Raw genomic sequence first — 12,641 nt, 5'->3', positions numbered from 1 at the left:
TGTTAAAATAAGTGTAATATAATCTATACAAGAATAATTGTATATAATACTACTAAAACCATATTATATACAATTCTATTGTATCATTTATACCAGTAGTTCCCAAAAAGTGTGGCATTGATATATATTCATAAGTATTATAATTTTGAATTAAAAAATTAATAACAATAAATTTGAAACTTAAAAATTATATAACATTGTAGTAGGTAACGTTCTCTTAAAATAAATCTTTATTCGACAAATATTACTTTCTTTTTTTTTTTAAATTCTGTGATTTAAATGTAAGAAAGAAAATAAATTTAAAGAAGAAAAACATATAAACCAGAAGACGTTGCGAAATTAATCGCGTGAGAATACTCTTCGAGCCATTGAAAACGTGAAAATTGTATTCCTACTGTGTCGAATTAACGTCCGATTTCTTTTGAAATGACGAACTTCGTCCGACAAAAAAGACGAACCAACGAATGAAATCCGTGCTTCAATTCCCGATACTTCTGATTTCATAGTTACCAATAAGAAACTTGCAGTTTTTAGGATGCTCGCGTACGCTTATTACCATAATAATTTTATGATGCGTAAAGAGAGAGAGAGAGAGAGAGAGAGAGAGAGAGAAACTTCTGACAGAAGCACGTGAGCGAACGGTTACAGTTCGTGCATCGCCATTAAGTCATCTCGTTTCCGCGTTGTCGATTAAGGCTGTTCACTACCTTTCACCTGAAGCATGTATGTATCAGTGACAGATATAAATTAAAAGTGCAATAAAGGAACAATGTACCGTATCAATGTACAAACTTATATATGTATATCATTTGCACAATCGAATATTAATGTTAGTGAGCTGAACTCACACTTTTCAATCTATCATATTTATATCAATCCTTGTGTATATGGTTTCACAGTGATCCATGCTACAATAGATACGACAAAGCTTTTTTTTAATGACGCGCGACAGATCTGTAAAAAGAATAATTATTAATTATTACTTAACACGTGTTGACTACCGCGCGCTTTTCACATGATTTGCCTGCCACGCCTATATGAATTTTTTATTATGAGATACATATTTTGTTGTGACATTTTTCTTACAGCTGATAAAGGGAGTTGTATAATTGTGTTAATGCATTATTTATGATGAGGTCACCGGTAACCCCTAAGACGCTGTAGACCATTTTCGTGATTATTAACTGTTTCAAACTGTCCGAATGACAGTAATGATTGTAATAATAATTAAAGTATAATTGTAAATGAAACAATCTGATATCCGTCATTTTAACAGACTTGAAAGTCCTAATGTTAAAAATCACATTCAAGACATTATGTACCTCTCATTTCCAATCCTATTTTATGACAAAAGGAATTAAAAAATTCGATATATCTCCCGTCATTTCTAAAGAAAGGAACGAAACGATACGAGTTCGCAGAAGGCAAGGGTGCTTTAAATCGGCTTAAACGGAGCGAGAAAGGACTCGCCAGATTTCCATGTATGAAATAAACATTTCGCCTATGTGAAAGAACAGTGGCGTCGCGTATGGTGTCCCGTGTTCAGGACCATAAAGGGCAACTCGTAAAATACGCTAACCGGATAAACGCAAATGTAGAAAAGTGTCAGGATATCGACGACGGCACGCTGGCTAAATTCTTTTTCTGACTTTTTATCTCCTCGTTGAACAATCACGAGCTTGATCCTAATTTTTTTTCCTGTCACAAGCAGACAGGTAGATGGGACACGTACGTTTTTAAATTAAACGCTTCTAGGAGAAGTAATTTCATAAAATTTCAAACAAATTTTTCAATAAAATGTCACTAATTTAGTCTACCCGTACTTTAAAGAATTCCTTTGGAATATTGATTCACGTGATTTATGTGCAAAAAAAAATTACTAAAGTGTACTAACATTAAAGAGAAACCTATATTTAATAAATATCTCTAATATCTCTATATTTTGTAATAAATATTATAGGTTCGAAATATTTTTTAGTAATAATATTTAAAATTTATATTGTTTCATAAATACAAAAAAAAAAAAGAAAAATAGCGTAAGAGCTCGAAGGTTGATGTTAACTAATTGTAAGTATAAGCTACACTTATTGCTAGTATAGTATTACTATTAACATGATATTATAACTATACAGTTTTACGTAATTTAAATAAATTTCATATTACATAGTTATTTTTATAAACGCCACGAACGTATTTAAATTATAATAGATAAAACATAAAATAAAAGATAAAACGTAAGTGATCGATATAGAATCATATTTGAAATAGATCCTTTCGTTTTTCATTCGCCAATTATTTTGTATCATACATTATTATTAATTCACTCGCTAACTTACAACATGAAATACTTGAAAAACATGCCTATATACTTGTCTACGAATTACTTTATTTATCATTCTCCAATCGAAGATAAAATGTTCGAAAATAAACGAAAGAAAAAAAAGAAGAAAAGCAGGATCTTGCTCACGCCTTCCTTGAAAGCGGTAGTTTGCGAGTAATTCGATTGACACCTTGACGATAAAACCGGATTACATCGGCTTCTTCTTGTTAACAGCCACGGAATGTGTCATGTCTGACAAAAGACTGCACCTACAACTTTAGTTTCTTATTTTCTTGAGTTCTTCGTTGACACGATTATCCTCGGTTCCTTGATTTATCGCACGAGAACAAAATCCCTGTCTAAGAAACCAAAAAGTTCAATCTCTTTCACGGGGCACGCGAACACTCTAAAGGCTCATCGCGTGTCTACGCGTGCAAATTCAACAGAAACACCTTCCGGATTAATTCGTTCTATTTCAAAATACCCTCGCTGTTTGCAGTTGCTTCAACAGTTCCACGCTCTCCCTCTCTCTTTCTCTCTCTTTCTTTTATCCTTTTTTTTTCTCCTTCATTCTCCCATTTCCACATACTCTCTTTCTCTTTCTCTTACTCTCTTTATTTGTACTCTCTGTCTCTCATTTTCTTTTTTGCACTTTTTCTCTCACTCTTTTTCCTTATTTGCTCTTTCTTTTTAAGTTCTCCCGATTTGATGAGAACAATTCTCGATCAACCTCTAAGCTATTTCAATAAAAAAAAATCAAACGTAACGATATATGTAAATAAAAACAATCATATGTCATTATTAACCGTAATAATCCTTTTTGTTGCTTACTTTACAGTCAGCTTACATTTTTAATTTCCTTCGTTCGTTCGTAGCACAGCTTTCTCGTATAAATTATCTTGAGTATGATTGAATTTGGAAAAATCTTTTTGTGACTTATGTACTAAGCTCGTGGATCGATAATAAAAACTTATAATGTTATATGCACGTAAACTCTTACCGTTGCACTTCCTGGCATTCGTTTTAAGCATTGCGTGAAACTCAGCTCTTATCGGGCTCACTAGCTAGCCAATGACCCTGTTAACTTAGAAGGTAACACGATCTCGACTAACAAGTCGACTATTGGAAAAATGACATTTCCAGAAATGGTCAAGCTGTAGTAATACTCGTCATCAACGTGCTTCGAAGATTAACGCATTACAAACGGTATATTAGGTTTCTTACGGTATTTTTTGAAACATTTTATTGGTTCCAACTCATTCTCTAATACCTAATCATAATCTAAGTAACAATTAAATTACGTAACGAATATTAATTAAAAATTACATAGCATTACATAATCGATCCATAAGCGTAATTCGTTAAAAGTATTTCCGCACTTAAAACTTTTTTTTAAAGATAGTTAAGTGTCGGATTAAATAAAGAAGTCGTCATTTGTTTTAAATTATTATTAAATTATTGTTTAAAATTTTTAATGTTCGTAAATAAAAAAGAAGGAAATATATAAAAAATGTGTTATGTTTTTTGTTAAGTAATCCTTTTTTGTCAAGAACAAGTCATTCTGACCTCTACAGTATAAGTAGGTATACGTAAATCACTGGTAGTTCTAGTGTTAAAAAACATTTTTCAATAGTCCGGAACATTGGTTCTAGTCGTCCATAGCAAGAGGAAGACGAAGTATATTTACTTTTATGTCTCGTCTCTCTTACTCTTTACACAGAACTCGGTCGCATTGGATATCCGGCGACAACGCCGGCAACGACGAGGACACCTTGTCCATGCACCGTTAATGCAGCCTCCTTTACCGGTCCAGGAAAAGAACAGGAGATCTCCATTTTTCACGTGTGTCAATTTATGGTGGTCTTTCCTTCTGTATACTCGACTTATCAAATCTCATTTAAAGATCGACTGTTAGAATTCTACAAATCTTCATTATTATTTCTATCTCGACAATCAATGACGTTAATAACCAATAATTATAATTAATTATATATCATGCGATAATAATGTACTTAAAGATTAACGCCAATAAATGATTCCTGATAATACTTTAATTATATGTAAATTATTCGGCTTGATTAACATTAAATCTATCAACAGTTTATTTACACCCACTTATAACACAACCAGTCCTTAGTAAAAATTATATTTTTTACTATTAAATACAGATAACAGTCAATCTGATACTGACTTCGATAATTAATATAACAATTTTTATAAGAGTCGCTCAGAGCCCAATGCAGTTAAGTCAATGTTTTTTTATTTGCACATTCTGTGCATACCTTGTTTTGTTGCAGAACATACCCTTTGAAAAAATACTTTATATACTTTTCTGAGCAAATTAAGAAACTAAACATTTTAAAAACCAATGTATTACTAAACATCAATTTTTTAATTTTTGTTTTCTGGACTTAATCGCATTGGCTTCTGAGCGACTCATATAATAATAAAGCAATATTTATAATTGTTTTTAAATTTATAATTGTCATGATCGTAAGATTTAAATTAAAAAAAAAACATTAACATTGAATGCAGAATTTTCATTCTAAATTTAAAATCGTCATTTAAACGATGGTTATTATTTTTCGAGTATTTTCCAATAATATTTAAAATTAATCATTGGTTCTAGACATTTTTATTTATGTAGTGTTAATCATATAATTTCATGAACAATATACCCATGAAGAAGTTCGTCAATGATCGAAACACGCACATTGACGAATTACTTCGTAGATGCGTTATCAATCATTGATGAATAATTCCGTAGATATGCTGCAAGTTATTGACAAATTACTCCGTAGATACATCATGAATCACTGACGAATTATCTCGCAGATATGCTGTGGATTAATAATAGCTACGAAAATTTCAATGATCAATAATATCATATTTATAAAAATTGACATTTCCTTTATTATAAGATGAAATATTTAATAAATAATTCTTTTTTAACGATCAAATTTTATTGAACATTGATAACAATACATAGTTAACACATTTGCGAATAATATATATATAATCTTTGTACTGATGAAAAATGTTGGTCTTTTGTAATCAAACTAATTTTAAGTAATAACACATGGCACACAATTTAGAATTCTAAATATACAATATTTATGTATACTTGTACAACAAATATAAGTATCACTAAATATTAAAAAATAAAGAAAAGGAACAAACGTATCTATTATTACTAAATATTAGGAATGACGCTGGCATTGCACTTAACATAAAACTATGACAAAATATAAAATCAAATTAACGTGATAATCTAATCAATTGATTTTTCATATGTATCAAAATTTTTATAACAAGATATATGATAGATATGTTTTCACCTTAGGCTTTGGTCTAAACTTTGGTAACTATACACCACCGACATTTCGTACTGCTAGCATGCCTCTTATAAGCATGTAAAAACAAAATGTACATATTATTTATTATTTAAACAGTAGCATGTTTAAGCACATGATAAGTAGGCTTGTAACCATTTGGATTACTTTGTTGCCATCTCCACGTATCCGCACCTATAAATTATGAAACTTGATAAAATTCGTACGTGTCAGTTTGTAAAAACAAAAAATAAAATTATGCTTACACATATCATCTATATTTTTTACAGCACGCCAATTCAGCACTTTAAACGCTAAATTTGCGTCAGCGTAACTAGTTGATATATCGCCAGGTCTACGTTCTACTATCTGGTATGGTATCTTTACTCCTGATGCTTTCTGAAATGCTTGAATAATTTCTAGAACGGAGTATCCTTTACCAGTACCTAAATTTATAGGATTAAATCCAGTTGGACTTTGATCTTTTTGATAAATCAATGCTTTAACATGGCCATCAGCTAAATCCATAATATGAATATAATCTCGAACACCTTCAATGAAAAAAATCACTGAATTAGATAATTAATTATAACAAATCATTTCATAAAGATCATAAAATATCATCTAATAGTGTTTCTTCTATTATCAATAAACATATCTTTTACTTACCCGTTCCATCAGGAGTATCATAATCATTACCAAACACATCAACTGATTTTCTTTTTCCAACCGAAACTTGAGCTATTATAGGCATTAAGTTATTTGGAATACCATTAGGATCTTCTCCAATTTGTCCTGAAGGATGCGCACCAACTGGATTAAAGTATCTGAGAGATATAACTGACCATTGCTAAAAGTATACGAATTTATTTAAAAATTTGTATAATTCTATAAATAGTCTACATAAAATGTAGTTTTATACCTTGTCAGATAAGCAAAGGTCTTTCAAAATTTCTTCAACCATATACTTTGTTTTTCCATATGGGTTTGTGCAATTTCCAGTCTTCATAGTTTCTACTAATGGAAGTTTTTCCGGAATACCATATACAGTAGCACTACTGGAGTATATAAACCGTTTGATCCCATTTTCTCTCATTACGTTCAATAGATTTAAAGTACCTCCAACATTGACTTCATAATATTCTAGAGGTTTTAAGCAAGACTCACCAACTGCTTTCAGTGCAGCAAAGTGTATGACGCATTGAAAGGTATGCTATAATGAAATTTATGTCTCATAATCACTATCGATTCACCAATAACTCTAAATAGATCTTACCTTTGCGAATAAATCCTTCAATTCATTTATATTAGTTATATCACAATTTATAAATGTAACCTTTTTATTTGTTAGTTTTTCAATTCTTATCAGACATTCAGGTTTTTCATCAATATCTTCTGTAAATGCATGAGAACATTAGATACATAACGCATGTTCTTGAACGTACTAATATTACAACATATTACATTTTAGACAATATAAAATAAATAAAAGCATTTGTAAAGGAATAATAGTGTAGGTAATGTTATAGCATGTACTTTCTTATTAACCCTTTGCACTATAATTTAACATATTGAGCTGCGTGCAATATTCAATGCTATATTTTATGCTTCTTATATCTGACCCATAAGATTTCCCATAAGTAGGATTTGTATTTCTCATGTTTGAACCGTGAAGTATTTCACATGTTAATAGTGTGAAGGGTTAAATATAAATTATATATACATACATATGCATGGTGAACCAATGCGCTCAATTATACCTCACCTTTATAGGCATTACTAAGGTTGTCTATTACCACCACCTGAAAGTTGGCCTGTAGTAGTTCCAAAACAGTGTGAGAACCAATATAACCAGCACCACCCGTCACCAGTACATTCCACGACACATTTGCCATTTTGATTTTGTGGTATGCTGCATATTATTTATCAATTCTTTACTTTATTTTATAATTTATAAAACAATAAGAGACCAGACCGATAACCAATCACTATATCATAAATATATACAATAATGTAAAATATCATCTATAATAATAATCGACAACTTTGACATGTGCACACACACACAAATAAGAATTTACAAAATAATATAACTTTAAAAATAATAAAAAATTGTTAACGATGCTATAGGAATAATAATACTTCAGAATAAGTATAGCAATATATATATTGATTTTCCTGAATATAATTATCAGTGGCACTCTCTAGTAATTGATAAAAGATTAATAATATTCAATGTTAAATGTCTCTTACGTATTAGTTTATATAAAAACTTAATACTATGGCAATTTGAATTTCATTTGTGTTGCGAAAGAGGAAATAATTCTACATTGTAAGAATCATTAGCTTGTAGCAGTGTTTTGTCTGTTGTTGCTTAAATAAAATAGCTGGATAAGATTGGAAAAAAATGATGTTTGGAAAGAAATAAAAATTACTTTACCTTTTCTTTAATCTTCAATGAATAAATCTGACTCTCTCTTCGTAGAGGTCAGCGATAAACTGAGTGGATTGTGATATAAAAATACTGAAGGTGCCACTTTTCGTGACGTTATTATATAACATTGACAAATAACATTGAATTAGATGAGAGTAGATAAGGCCATGCTGTTATCATCAATATTTGAATATTTCGATAGTTTGACAAATGATTTGAAAAATGTATTTATTCCTTCTATTTTTTGTTAACATGATCTATAGATCGTAGATTTCACATATCGCTAAACATACATTATATAAAAATATAAAAAATGTAATAATGCAATCAACGTATTATTATTATTATCATCTAACGAAATATCATCGCCACGTAGATTTGTAAACAATTGAATGTCCCTCCCACTTCCCTACCTATGATTAAATGTTTGATATTACACGAACTCGGATGAGAAATAGCAGCTATTTCAATATACATACTATATTCTAGTTATTTGTATTCTGACAATGATTGGTGGAAAAAGATACAGTTGAAGGCTTATCATTATTTTATTAAATTCATTATACAATGCAATATAGTGTTTTATAATTTTAATATTTTTAACTAGCATTGAAAATGATTCGATATTTAAGTTTGTCATATTTGTTTAACATAAATTCGACCTAAATTCTTTTCAAGTTTGTAGTTCCTATTAATATCATTATATTGGTATGCTTGTTAAAATAAATACTACCAATATTTCCGTCCAGTTTTAAAATGGTAACAGAAAACGGATACTTTTGGATAAGAAAATAATCTAAAATTGACGTAGTTTACAGAAAATGATAAAAGCAAGCTCTTCTTTACTACGTAATCCCAAAATCGAAAGAATAATGAGAATTCTTGATTTTATTATCGATAAAAAAAAAATTGCGAATTATTATCGATACAATTTTTTGCAAATAAATCTTACATAAGATAACCTTTTGTACTGTAATAGATAAAAATAAAAAGTAATTATCAATCAAAGGATAATAAATTACGCCTAAGTGTAAACTTTATAATAAAAATAATTTATTTTGACTCAATATTCGCATATGTGCGCGTGCGCATACGAATTGGCGGGAAACAATCTAAAAATCAAGAAGACGACGTGGTGTTGCATTATAATCTTTCTCTTTTTCTTTCTCTCTTTCTCTCTGTCTTCCTTTCCCTCTCCATTATACCTACCAATACGATACCCCCTCCTGTGATGCCGCCTGGCGAAGAAAATGCGCACGAAAGTACGCGACGCGCTTCAAGGTAGAATATAGTGGTGGGGAGACGAGTTCGTTCGATTGCGTCATAAGAGAAACCTCGAGTTTTCCTATTCGGCCATGTTGATTCGCGCGTAAGAACACATCAAAAGCAGTTCCAGCGTGTTTACTGCGTTTAAAAGTCCGAACGTATATAGGTGGACCTATATATTAGGTTAATTTATCGTTAGTAAAGACGATTAGTTAGTTAATGTTAGCAATAATAAAAAGAATTATTGTCAAACGACGAATTTGAGAAGTGTCAAAGTAGAGAAATAGGTGCGACGAGAAATTAGATTTGATACAAGAAAATAATGGAACAAACGCGATAGTAAAAGAACAAGAGAAAGAGAAAGAAATAGTGAGAGAGCAAAAGAGAGAGGGGAGAGAAGCAATCAGTGACTCTCTCTAATATTGAGAACAGTGAATAGCAGAATAGAGTAGTGTGGGACTATTTGAAAATCGCGCGTGCATGGGTAGTGGCCGCCTAACGGCGTCGTCTCGCGGTCTCGACGGAGACGTATCGCGTTCGTCAGTCGGTGAAATTGGAACGCGCTGACTTGTTTACTGTGTTTACGCTCTCGTAGGTAAGGTTTTTTCGACACCTGCCCATACGCCGACCGGGAGAAGAGGACAGACGACATCCATTTTTTCTGCCTAGGACAATCGTTCGTCTTTCTTTTATCTCGTTGTCGACGTAGAAAACGAAAGATTTCTTTGGCCGGTTGACTTTTTCCATCTCCTGCGTCGTTGTTACTTGACGAACGAATATACACGCCTAACTTTGTTCCTGCTGTTTAGAGAGGTAAGCCTCAACTCAATTATTTATTCTTTATTTCTTTCTCCTAGTTCGAAGAAACGTCATTACGAATTCTTTGGTAAATTCTTCTAATTTTTTCTTTTTTTGTTTCTTCTTATTAACTATATAACGGTTCGTCGTTACGATAAAAACGATCGAACATCGTCACGATAAAAGGGAAGTCAATGCTGCGTGCAGAAAAACGAAAGGTACGTTCTATATCGTGACGCATAGGAATGTTAAACCATAATTTTATGTTTAGAAATTTGTCGAAGTGTATAAAAGATCATGACTAACGTGCTTGGTGTAATACCGTGCATTTATATACATATACGTCAAAATCATACTCGATTGAGGACGCGCCTTTTTTTTTAAATATCCTTCTTTTTCATCGAATTAACATCTAAGGACTCATCGATCCTTTCACATATTTTATTACTTCGCTTGTCATTTTTCATTCGTCACAAATAAATATATATCGGTCGAACATGTTACTTTTCTAATTCGAATCTCTTGATTCTCAAGTTCGGTTAGAAAGTTTATTACGACACGCTAAGAATTTTACTCATTAAATGCACAGCGTTCTTATCTTCGATTGTTTTCATCGGTAATTGTAATAAAAGTAAGAAACTTTTTCTACAAAAAAAAATGTTTGTGCGCGCGCTCGCGCATTTACTTTACGTTGCTTGTTACTCATTGTAGGTTTCACTACATAAGAGGAACTCTGACTTTTACTATCTACCTGCTAAATGTGGGTCGTCGTAGCACGTTCTCTGTATGTTTCGGATGGGTGTTTAACGATGGGCTCGCACGAGCCTATCCCATACTTGGTTCTCATGTCACTACTATGTGTATGTCTCCCTCTTTTTATATATATATATATATATAAAAGAGAGATATACAGATATACGTAAGTTGTATATGTGTCTCTCCCTTTTATGAGAACAACACACTGCGGAACAAAATTCGATTGATGCACGCGCACCTAAGGTAGAGAAAAGAATATCTACTTGGAATTTCTCGATGCTTAGAAGGCTTTACAATTCTAAACGAACCATTTTTCGAATCATCTTTGTTATTCACCGATAATTTATTATCATGATCAACATAATATCGATTTACCATTTTCTTCTACAATACAATTTTCTTACGAAAATAACGGTATATACTACAAGTTATTTCAAATTATGTGTAAGATATTCATTTTTTTCTTCTATTATAAATATTTTTTTTCTTTTAATTTTTTATAGTGATCCCAACTTTTTTTTTATATTTTTAGTTTTTCATCTAGAATCACCCACTACTTGTTTGTACTATCAGTTACAGGACGACCTGTATGTAAAAATGTGTGATATGTATGGTAGAATGCTTTATCAATTTGTCTTGTTTTAAGTACAAATGATATGTAATAGAGTATATATAGACATATCAAATAAAAGATGAGCAGAATGTATAGATAAAACGTGCAGATAATATCTTATTCATGTGTGGTATAAATATTTAGAAGACTCAAGTACGATCAGTGTTATGTTTTTATCAATTGGTGTATAGTTGATTAAAAGTAAATTTGTTGAAGAATATATTACAATCATTTTAACATATTGCAGACGCGGATTACAATTTATGAAAAATGAACTATGTTGACAATCACTATTCAATAATTTAATATTATAAACTTAAATATTACATGCTTATTTAACATTTTCTTCTAAATTTTTAGTTATGAACTTTTTGCTACTATTATAAAAGTAACCGTTATCTTGTAATTCTCAAGTAAATTTCACACGTACCTGAAAACAAGACCTCTCGGTTCCTGTTTGTAATGTGTTAAATACATTTTGTTATTAGTATTATAAAAATAAAAATTAGCACAAGCAAAATTTAGATAATCGGTATTAAACAAGTTTATTTCCATGTGTATTTAGTTTTTATCATATATTACTTATAGTTACATAACATTTTTTATAATTACTTTTTTAATTATTATAAAATTTTAATTAATTTTTTTTTGTTAAAAATAGTCAACAGGCTAGCCACGTTGAATTACATCAGATCACTAATCTAAGTAACGTGGGCACGGTTAGTAAAATGGACGGGTTGTTCGTTTGGAAAAACAATAAAATAAAAACTGTATGTTGTTAACTCTAAAGAAGTGGTAAAAAGACGCGACCTCTTTGATAATATTGAATAGGTGTGAGAAGGGTTAATATAGAAGTGACTCGAATCTGTAAAAGGAAAAGAAAAAAGATAATTAATTTAAGATCTAATTTAAGAATCAATAATTAAGTAATATATATTCGTATTTATATATTTAGGTTATAATTATCATCATATATAGGTTAATATCATTAAAGCTCACTGTTGCATGCATATATAAAAATATAATAGCCAGGAGTGTAGTTCATCATTTTATTAACAGATAAATAATTAAAGCAAAGGTATAATTCATCCTTTGAATCGAGATGAGAAATTTTAATTTAAA

General features: G+C 30.7%; 2 protein-coding genes across 9 annotated transcripts in view; one reads left to right on the top strand and one right to left on the bottom strand.

The window, feature by feature from the left end:
* Positions 1 to 5,261: 5,261 nt before the first annotated feature.
* On the bottom strand, positions 5,262 to 8,497 carry LOC106784244 (UDP-glucose 4-epimerase). The gene is made up of 7 exons (XM_014743579.1): positions 8,093 to 8,497; positions 7,418 to 7,564; positions 6,929 to 7,047; positions 6,575 to 6,865; positions 6,322 to 6,502; positions 5,919 to 6,203; positions 5,262 to 5,847 (listed from the first exon to the last, which is right to left on the bottom strand). The coding sequence occupies exons 2-7, from the start codon at positions 7,545 to 7,547 to the stop codon at positions 5,765 to 5,767; spliced, it is 1,089 nt and encodes a 362-aa protein (XP_014599065.1). The 5' UTR covers positions 7,548 to 7,564; positions 8,093 to 8,497; the 3' UTR covers positions 5,262 to 5,764.
* A 927-nt stretch (positions 8,498 to 9,424) lies between these two features.
* Positions 9,425 to 12,641, top strand: part of LOC106784217 (protein 4.1 homolog) — a 31,493-nt gene continuing 28,276 nt past the window's right edge. For 3 of the 8 annotated variants that reach the window (XM_014743523.1, XM_014743524.1, XM_014743522.1), the window contains exon 1: positions 9,425 to 10,165. The gene's annotated coding sequence lies outside the window, so the exon portion shown is untranslated. The remainder of the gene's footprint in view (positions 10,166 to 12,641) is intronic. The other 5 variants (XM_014743528.1, XM_014743530.1, XM_014743527.1 and 2 more) reach the window with 2 other exon arrangements.

The sequence above is a fragment of the Polistes canadensis genome, unplaced genomic scaffold (assembly GCF_001313835.1).
Source record: "Polistes canadensis isolate GaletaPanama2010 unplaced genomic scaffold, ASM131383v1 scaffold_32, whole genome shotgun sequence".
NCBI classification, from domain to species: domain Eukaryota; kingdom Metazoa; phylum Arthropoda; class Insecta; order Hymenoptera; family Vespidae; genus Polistes; species Polistes canadensis.
This window is presented reverse-complemented; position numbering and strand designations above follow the sequence as displayed.

Bases quoted from the DNA above. Each gene is read 5' to 3' on its own strand.
- LOC106784244 (XM_014743579.1), bottom strand. From the start codon at position 7,547: ATGGCAAATGTGTCGTGGAATGTACTGGTGACGGGTGGTGCTGGTTAT. The intron at 6,866-6,928 runs GTAAGATCTATT...ATTTCATTATAG, and splicing joins TGAAGGATTTATTCGCAAAG to CATACCTTTCAATGCGTCAT. The intron at 5,848-5,918 runs GTAAGCATAATT...CATAATTTATAG, and splicing joins AAAAAATATAGATGATATGT to GTGCGGATACGTGGAGATGG.